At 47.5% G+C, this 9,994-nt stretch overlaps 1 protein-coding gene across 1 annotated transcript; it reads left to right on the plus strand.

The window, feature by feature from the left end:
• The first annotated feature begins 4,412 nt into the window (after positions 1-4,412).
• LOC122943789 lies at positions 4,413-9,074 on the plus strand. The gene is made up of 2 exons (XM_044301826.1): positions 4,413-4,875; positions 8,575-9,074. The coding sequence occupies exons 1-2, from the start codon at positions 4,542-4,544 to the stop codon at positions 8,937-8,939; spliced, it is 699 nt and encodes a 232-aa protein (XP_044157761.1). The 5' UTR covers positions 4,413-4,541; the 3' UTR covers positions 8,940-9,074.
• Positions 9,075-9,994: the final 920 nt, after the last annotated feature.

Below are 9,994 nucleotides of genomic sequence, written 5' to 3' on the forward strand. Positions count from 1 at the left end.
AAAAATTTAAAATATAAAATTTTCTCATCTCTATGAACTGTAAGCGCTACCAAGAGTGCAACTACTTTCCCCTCCACAAAAACAGAAAGCCACAAATTAGCCAGACTTCATGAATAAATAATAAAATGTTATTTGGACTTGTAGTCTCGAGTTATTCTGAACACCAAGGTTTAATTTCAGCCCCAGCAGGTGGGAGAAACATAGCTGCATATTAATATAACAAACTGCGATGAATGTCTAATATTTTCCTCTGTGAGCCATAGAACAAAGAAAACATATAACATGCGCTGTATCCTGCAATATAAAGAGCCGTCAGAGACAAGCGCTGCAAAAAAAGAAAGAAAAAAGAAAAAAACATCCTCGCTTAGTCAACACGGAACAATGTAATGTAATCAATACGGGGAGTTTTTATAAGCAAGGGGAATTGTAGTAAATTGTCGGCCCTGATATGATCTGATGTCAGATTTCCTCATTACCAATTACAGCCCTGCCTCTTGTAATGGCTTTTCATTTCACCTAATAATGCCTTTCCTTTTTCACAACTATTACCCAAAACCACAACACGTACACGCCAGAATCTTTATTTTTTTATTTTTTTTTTATTAAATACATTGCAAATATTCCTTTTTATGCTGCCGGGGTTTTCTGAAGTATGCCTCGCTGCTTACAGTACTGTTTTATCCTGATGCTCGGAATAGACTCAGCAGTCATTATGGAACTTCTGAAGTACAAGAGGAGACACTTAAAGGGGTTGTTTGGGATAGCTGTCAATATCAGATCAGAGTGGGTCCGACCCTATATGGTGTTTAGTTGTAACTATGGTCCCAGAAGTCAGCATCAGAACTAAACAGCTACGTCCATTGTGTAGTGGATGGAGCTGGTTACCATTCACTTCAATGGCATCGGTGCTGCAGTTACCAGATCCATCCACTACATAATAGATGGAGCTATGGAGTTCTGGTGCTGGATCTACATGGTAACAGCTGATTGCCCGGGGTACTGCACGGCGGCCATTGTTGCTTTGGTGCTGTCCTGGTGGGTTGTTAGGGCCCAGTGTCAGGGTGGCTTTGCCAGACAGCGGGGGGTATTGTTAAACTGCTGGGTCCCGCTGCCTGCTGGGATGGCGCTGCGGCGTCGCTGGTCGCAGTGCAGTGCCAAATTTAGAATAGAGTCCCATTCAAAGAGGCAACCTTGTCGAGAGCCTTGCTTTTTGATCAAATTGTATACTAATGCCTCATGTATAGCATGCAGCATAGGGGTAGGTATACGACAATTGCGCTGAGAAGTGATGTTAATTATGCTGAGAAGCAGTAGATAAAAGCATAGTATTGAGGATGTGCGATACAGTTCTTGTTCTGAGGAAGGACATCAATAAAAAAAAAACTGGACAACTCCTTTAATCCCTTGACAACCAGAACCATAAAGTCATCTCTTTAAAGATAGTGCTTCCCCCGGAGCAGAGCTAGGGCTATTGCCACCAGGTGCCTAATATTTCACATAGCAGATAATTGGGTCTAATGTCTGCGATCGGCGACATAGCTAATTGCAGTCATTTAACCTCTCAGATGCTGTGGTCAAATATAAAAACCCAAAAGAACTGCACTCCCGGGTCCTGAAAGACTCCCTGCCTGGCAATCCAGGGAGCTGTTGGTTGTCTGTAAAAACCATGGTGTCGCTGAAGAAACCAGGGCTTTTAGAGCTGTAGTTCCTATGGAGCCGGGCAGGTGGATCACAGTGGCAGTACAGGAGAGATGGGGCATTTAAAAGATGAGTTAGAAATGTTAAAAGATTTCAAGGAAAAATTAGCCCCCTGCTCTAGGGCAGTTTTTTTTTGTATACCTTTTCCCCTTTGAACCCCTCTTTAACATAAATAAGTTCAATTCTTAAAGGCAATCATATTTTAAGTTATAGAATGTATTGTTTTTGGGGATGTATTAGATAAGATCACCATCATTTTCCATACGTACCATAAGTAGTTGGGACAGTGTGGGACTAGTTCCTTGGACCCACCAGAGGAAATTTTTCTGAGGGCCACCCTCTTGTACAGAACATGATTGCGTCCATTTTTTTATTTCATCCTTATCAATGTTATTATTATAGACCAACCAGGGCAAGCCAACAATAGAGTCAGATAGGTTATTTGTGGATTTTCCCATAGAAAATTGTTGTAATTGGCTTCTACAATACCCCAGATAGGGGGTAATACAAATTAACACCTTGTCATTGTTTCCTGTGGCTATCTTTTCATGTTCCTACAGTGAGGAACAGAAGTATTTGAACACCCTGTGATTTTGCAAGTTCTCCCACTTAGAAATCATGGAGGGTTCTGAAATTCACATTGTAGGTGCATTCCCACTCTGAGGAACAGAATAAAAAAAAAAAAATCTGGAAATCACATTGTATGATTTTTAAAGAATTTATTTGTCTTGCACTGCTGAACATAAATATTTGAACACCTGAGAAACAGCAAGAATTCTGTCTCTCAAAGACTTGTTACTGTGCCTTTAAAAACTCTGCCTCTAATCATTAATCTAACTTAGTAGCTCCTGTCTTAGCTCTTTAAAGACACTTGTCTACCCCACAGAAAGTCAGACGCCAACTACTACCATGGGCAAGACCAAAGAGCTGTCAATATACACCAGAGACAAAATTGTGGACCTCCACAAGGCTGGAAAGGGCTACGGGGCAATTGCCAAGAAGCTTGGTGAAAATAGATCAACTGTTGGAGCAATTGTTAGAAAATGAAAGAGGCTAAAGACGTCTGTCAATCTCCTTTGGACTGGGGCTCCGTGCAAGATCTCACCTTGTGGGTTATCACTGATAAGAAAGGTGTGGAATCAGCCCAGAACCACAAGGGAGGAGCTGGTCAATGACATGAAGAGAGCTGGGACCACAGTTTCAAAGGTCACTGTCGGTAGAACACTACGCCGGCATGGTTTCAAATCGCTCATTGCACGGAAGGTTCCCCTGCTGAAGTCATCACATGTCCATGCCCGTCTGAAGTTTGCCAATGACCATCTGGATGACCCAGAGGAGGCATGGGAGAAATTCCTGTAGTCAGATGAGACCAAAGTATAACTTTTTGGTCTAAACTTCACTCATAGTGTTTGGAGGAAAAAGAAGGATGAGTTGTATCCTAAGAACACCATCCCTACTGTGAAGCATGGGGGGGGGGGGTAACATCATGCTTTGGGGGTGCTTTTCTGCAAAGGGGACAGGACAACTGCACTGTATTAAGGAGAGCATAAAGGGGGCCATATATTGTGAGATTTTGAGCAACAACCTCCTTCCCTTGGTCAGAGCATTGAAGATGGGTCGTGGCTGGGTCTTCCAACATGACAACGACCCGAAGCACACAGCCAGGATAACCAAGGAGTGGCTCTTTAAGAAGCATATCAAGGTACTGGAGTGGCCTAGCCAGTCTCTAGACCTAAATCCAATAGAACATCTGAGCTGAAACTCTGTGTTGCTCAGCGACAGCCCCGAAACCTGACAGATCTAGAGGAGATCAGTGTGGAGGAGTGGGCCAAAACCCCTGTTGCAGTGTGTGCAAACCTGGTCAAGAGCTACAGGAAACATTTGACCTCTATAATTGCAAACAAAGGCTTCTGTACCAAATATTAACACTGATTTTCTCAGGTGCTCAAATACTTATGTTCAGCAGTTAAAGACAAATACATTCTTTAAAAATCATACAATGTGATTTCCAGATTTTTTTTTCTTTTATTCTGTCGCTCAGAGTGGGAATGCACCTACAACGTGAATTTCAGACCCCTCCATGATTTCTAAGTGAGAGAACTTGCATAATCACAGGGTGTTCAAATACTTCTGTTCCTTACTGTATTTAATTAACATCCTCCTTACTAAGTATTGTATTTATGCAACTGTTAACTTATATTGCATTTGATGCTATGTACCTGGTTTCCAGCAGATGGCATAGGTCTGGCAGAGTCCTACAGATAAGAATGAAACTAACTGTAGCGGATTGTATTTAGCCTGGCCTGTTTGGATCATGTAGGACGACATTCGGTTGATTGTATGGCTATGTATTGTAAACTGTAATGTTTACTGTGTTGGATGCATTGCTTTTCTGTGCCTCCTCCCCTCCCCCTTTTTTTTCCTGTCCCATTCTTTTCCCAGCAGGGTGTGGTCTCAGGGACACTGGGAGACCAGTAATCTAGCTGTTCTGTCCCTCCTCCATCTCCCATCAGCCCTTGCTATTGTCTGTCCCCACCCTTCCTTGTACCATGGTCATCTATGTGCCCCATTGTATGTAAATAAGGCTGTTGGGGGGTTTAAAGTGTGTGCCATGTCCAAATAAAGTTAGTTCTGCTCCTGATGCTGTGTGTCGTCCAGTCATTGGGATTGCTGTTGGGATATTATTGGATTATTTTGCCTGCTGGAATTACTACTCTATGGATTTATGATACTTGTTCCTGAGCCTCACTGGGATCTTAGGTGGAGATTGGCTGTGGAATATCAGCTCTCCGCTACATTGGTTGGCAGCGCTGGGATCCAGACTCACAGAGGAACAAGGATTAATGGAGATTGATTACTCCACTTTAAAACGATCCACACTTAAAGATCTTCTGGAAGCAAGAGGTATTTCAGCCAGCAACAAAACAAAGGCAACACTTATCTCTGAAATAATGGCAGAAATCCGAACAGAGGATGATTCGGTCACTGCACAGAGGGACGAGACAGACGGAACAGAGCAAGCAGAGTTCCAAAGGCAGCTCTTATTCAGATTGTCATTTTATGGGGAGAACCCACCAGTGGAAATTATCTCCAAGACAATGACAGAGGTTCAAGAATTTATAACGCGGCAAAGGAGACCACAAACACCAAGCCCAGCAGTGTCTATGGTGCAAGAGGGTAAGCCAAAAATTCCATACCAGGCATTTAAAATGTATGTAGAAGCGGAGGAAGATATAGATGCATTCCTCCAAGACTTTGAAAGACTATGCACGTTACATAAAATACATATGGAAGATTGGGTACCCATCTTAGCAGGACGGTTAACTGGGAGGGCAGCTGAAGCCTACCGTACGATACCAGATACGGAAATTAGGAATTACAGCCGTGTCAAAGAGGTTATCCTGGCCCGATATGCTATGACACCAGAGGCATACCGGAGACGGTTCAGGGAATTGAAAAAAGCTGAAAAAGACTCGCATGCAGAATGGGCTTGCCGTTTACAAAGGGCAGCCCTCGGATGGGTACAGGCGAACCAGGCACAGTCCATGGAGGACCTATTACAAATGCTGCTAGCTAGAACAGTTCTATGATGGGATACCCGCAGACCTGCAGGAATGGGTGAGAGACCGTAACCCCACGTCTATCACAGAAGCAGCTAAAAAGGCTGATGACTATATGGATGCCCGCAGGCAGCACAAGCTTGTGGGTGTTAAACCAGCTGTGCGACCTCTAGGGGGAAACCAATTTTCAGCTAGCACCAACACACCACTGAGACCGCTACCCCCACCAGCTCCTACAGCGGCTCAACCGAGGTTTCGCCCACCCTCCTCTGTGCAATGCCACCAGTGCCAGAGGTGGGGACACTATAAGAATGCCCGCAGCTTAGAGACCGATCCACCTGGATTCGACCAGGACCACCACCGAGAGCAGCAGCACACCACTATCAGGAGGAGACACCCACCGCTTATGGCTCTGCAGTTCCAGTCACCACTATAGAACAGTGGGAAGTACTCCACGAAGCCAACCCACTACAAGCACAGGCGGATAATCGGCAGCACCACAGGCAAACAGTATACCTGGAGGGGAAACCTTTGCAGGGACTCAGAGATTCGGGAGCAACCATAACCTTGGTCCAAAGCCACTTGGTCGCGGACAAAGCTAAAACCAATAAGACTGTGGCTGTCAGGGTTGCTGGGGGAGCCGTATATCGGCTGAATACAGCAAGGGTTCATTTGCATTGGGGTGCGGGGTCAGGGACTGTGGAGGTGGGGTTGATGCCCCAATTACCCGCAGAGGTGATACTGGGAAATGACCTGGGAAAGCTCACATCTGCATTTGAGCCACAAACCACAACCACTGAGGAAGCACATCCAGTGGTCACCAGGCAACAGGCCCGCACCCAGGACTACAACACACTGCCGGAGGTCCAGGTAAGACAACCTTCCCCTTCCCTAGACTGTGTCCCTTGGGCCCCTCCTGACGAATTTGCGGCAGAGGTGATCACTGACCCTACTCTACAGGTATATAGAGACAAAGTCACCTCTGACCAACCGGGGGCGGAGGGGGAAAGATTTGTATGGGATAGGCAGCTATTATACAGGGAGTCAGACAAGCAGGTAGCTGGGTCAGACCCGATCGTTATGAGACAGCTAGTTGTACCACAGAGGTACCGAGCCGAACTGCTCCGGATAGCGCACGATATTCCGTTATCCGGACATTTGGGGGTCAGTCGTACTAGATATCGGCTGACCCAAAGTTTCTTTTGGCCAGGAATTAGCCAGGGAGTACGCAAATATTGCAGCACCTGTGATACGTGCCAGAGGGTAGGGAAGAGGGGGGACCGGCGGAAAGCAAAGTTACACCCGCTACCTATAATTGAGGAACCGTTCCATAGAATAGCCGTAGATATAGTAGGTCCCCTCCGGAAACCTACCCCCTCTGGCAAGAGGTATATTTTGACGGTGGTGGATTACGCCACTCGCTACCCAGAGGCCGTAGCCTTGACAAACATCCACGCAGAAACCGTGGCAGAGGCCCTGATGCAGATTTTCTCCCGGATGGGATTACCCAGGGAGATCATCTCGGATCAGGGTACTCAATTCACTGCAGAGGTCACCCAGCACCTCTGGAAATTTTGCAAAATCAGACCTATAATCAGTGCCCCCTACCATCCTCAGACCAACGGGCTCTGCGAGCGGTTCAATGGCACCTTAAAACAAATGCTCCGAACCTTTGCTGAGACCCACCGAGACTGGGAACGATTCCTGCCTCACCTCCTCTTTGCTTACCGGGAGGTGCCGCAGGAATCCACAGGATTCTCCCCATTCGAATTGTTGTTCGGGAGGAGAGTAAGGGGACCGCTGGACTTAATTAGGGAGCATTGGGAGGGAGACAGGAGCGCAGACGGCACCCCCATTGTACCATATGTGTTGGCGCTCCGAGATCGCTTGGAAGCTCTAACCAAGACGGTAAAGGAAAACCTCCAGGCGGCTCAGACGCGCCAGCGCACATGGTACGATCGGGGCGCCAGGGACCGTAGCTTCCAGGTTGGGCAGAAAGTTTTAATTTTGAAACCTGTCCGACATGATAAGTTACAGGCCGCCTGGCAAGGCCCTTATAAAGTAGTGGAACAGAGATGTGACACCACTTATATAATTGGCCCCTGCGCAGGGACCGGAGGGCGACGAATGCTCCATGTGAACATGATGAAGCCCTACCAGGAACGCTCAGAAGAGGTGACCGCTATTTGTGCACCCAGCTCTGAAGAGTTTGACAGTCTTCCCCTGCCGGATCTACTGGGGGACGGTCAGCTGTCTGGGGATTTAGGAGAAGTTGTACTGGGGGACCGGCTGAGCCCACAGGAACGTACCGAGGTACAACAGCTGCTAAGAGAGAAGCAGGAGACCTTCTCCAATGTGCCTGGGTACACTCCTCTGGCCACTCACAGAGTAGAAACCCCAGGGCAACTACCCATGCGCCAGACCCCGTACCGCATCCCTGAAGCGGTGCGAGAGAATATGCGTAAGGAGATCGACGAGATGCTCCAGCTGGGGGTGATTGAGCCCTCAGACAGCCCATGGGCATCTCCGGTAGTCCTCGTACCAAAGCGGGACGGTACAACCCGCTTCTGCGTAGACTACCGGAGGTTGAATGAAAAGACTGTATCAGACGCTTATCCGATGCCCAGGATAGATGAACTGCTAGACCGGATGGCCAGAGGCCAATACCTCACTACTATTGATCTGTGTAAGGGGTACTGGCAGATACCCCTGGCTCCGGACGCCATCCCTAAGTCAGCCTTTGTCACCCCATTCGGCCTATACCACTTTAAGGTTATGCCATTTGGGATGAAAAACGCTCCGGCTACGTTCCAGCGGATGGTGGACCGACTTCTAGATGGGTTCCAGGACTACACCTGTGCCTACCTCGACGATATTGCAATTTTTAGCAATACCTGGCAGGAGCACTTAACCCATATAGGAGCGGTTCTAGACAGGATTAGGGAGGCCGGTTTGACGTTGAAACCGGCCAAATGCAGTATAGGAATGGCCGAGGTACAGTACCTGGGCCATCGAGTGGGTTGTGGGAAACAGAAGCCAGAACCAGCCAAAGTAGAGGCTGTAGCCCAATGGCCTACCCCTAGGACTAAGACTCAGGTGTTGGCATTTCTAGGGACCGCAGGATATTACAGAAAGTTTGTCCCCAATTATAGCGCCCTGGCCAAACCCCTTACTGACCTGACCCGTAAGAACCTTCCCCGCCAAGTAACCTGGACCCCGGAGTGTGAGCAGGCCTTCCAACATCTGAAAAATGCACTTATTAATGCCCCTGTCTTGGCAGCTCCCAATCCAACTAAACGTTTTCTTGTTCACACAGACGCTTCTATGTTTGGATTGGGGGCAGTGCTGAGCCAAGTTGGGGCCGATGGCGGAGAACACCCCGTGGCTTACATCAGTCGCAAACTGTTACCCAGAGAAGTAAGCTACGCCGCCATCGAGAAGGAATGCCTGGCTGTGGTGTGGGCCCTAAAGAAGTTACAGCCGTATTTATATGGACAGGCTTTTTCCCTGCTCACGGATCACAACCCGTTAGTATGGCTGAACCGGGTGGCTGGGGACAATGCCAGGCTGCTGCGCTGGAGTTTGGCGCTGCAGCCTTTTGACTTTAATATTCAGTACCGCCCGGGCAAACAAAATGGAAACGCTGACGGGTTGTCGAGACAAACTGATTTGGAGAAATGATCCGTGAGCACCCCGGACATCCCCAAGCCGATCCGTGCTGGATCAGACTGTGTATGCCGGCTTGTGGGCAAGGGGGAGCAGTGTAGCGGATTGTATTTAGCCTGGCCTGTTTGGATCATGTAGGACGACATTCGGTTGATTGTATGGCTATGTATTGTAAACTGTAATGTTTACTGTGTTGGATGCATTGCTTTTCTGTGCCTCCTCCCCTCCCCCTTTTTATTTCCTGTCCCATTCTTTTCCCAGCAGGGTGTGGTCTCAGGGACACTGAGAGACCAGTAATCTAGCTGTTCTGTCCCTCCTCCATCTCCCATCAGCCCTTGCTATTGTCTGTCCCCACCCTTCCTTGTACCATGGTCATCTATGTGCCCCATTGTATGTAAATAAGGCTGTTGGGGGGGTTAAAGTGTGTGCCATGTCAAAATAAAGTTAGTTCTGCTCCTGATGCTGTGTGTCGTCCAGTCATTGGGATTGCTGTTGGGATATTATTGGACTATTTTGCCTGCTGGAATTACTACTCTATGGATTTATGATACTTGTTCCTGAGCCTCACTGGGATCTTAGGTGGAGATTGGCTGTGGAATATCAGCTCTCCGCTACACTAACCATTCAATTTTTCCCCCCCTTTTGGCAATAGTGGGCTTACCTTCTTCTCACCAAGGGAGGATTTTTTTCAGGAAGCTGGGGTTAGTTGGAGTTGGAGCTGGATGGAGGATGAGTGAACATCGCGCGGTGAGGGGTAGTGTCGGTCCAGCCTGCATCAGGAGCTTGGGGAAGCAGCTCATAGAGCAATACTCTCCTCTTGTCCCTATGAAAAGGAAGAGACAGTACTCTATGTGTGTCACATAGATCACAATGGCCTAAGGAAACCCCACTCTTTTGGGACACCAATCAAGTTGAAATCAGTTATAAGATAAGGGAGCAGTAGATAGCAAACCTGCCACCATATTACATCCTGCTGGAACCAAGTAAAGGAGTATTGCACTAAACCCTTGATCTTGATTGTATTGTCAGAAAAGTTGGGCTCCGTGACGAATTGAACTTTAACTGAAATC

This window comes from Bufo gargarizans, chromosome 7, assembly GCF_014858855.1.
Source record: "Bufo gargarizans isolate SCDJY-AF-19 chromosome 7, ASM1485885v1, whole genome shotgun sequence".
NCBI lineage: Eukaryota > Metazoa > Chordata > Amphibia > Anura > Bufonidae > Bufo > Bufo gargarizans.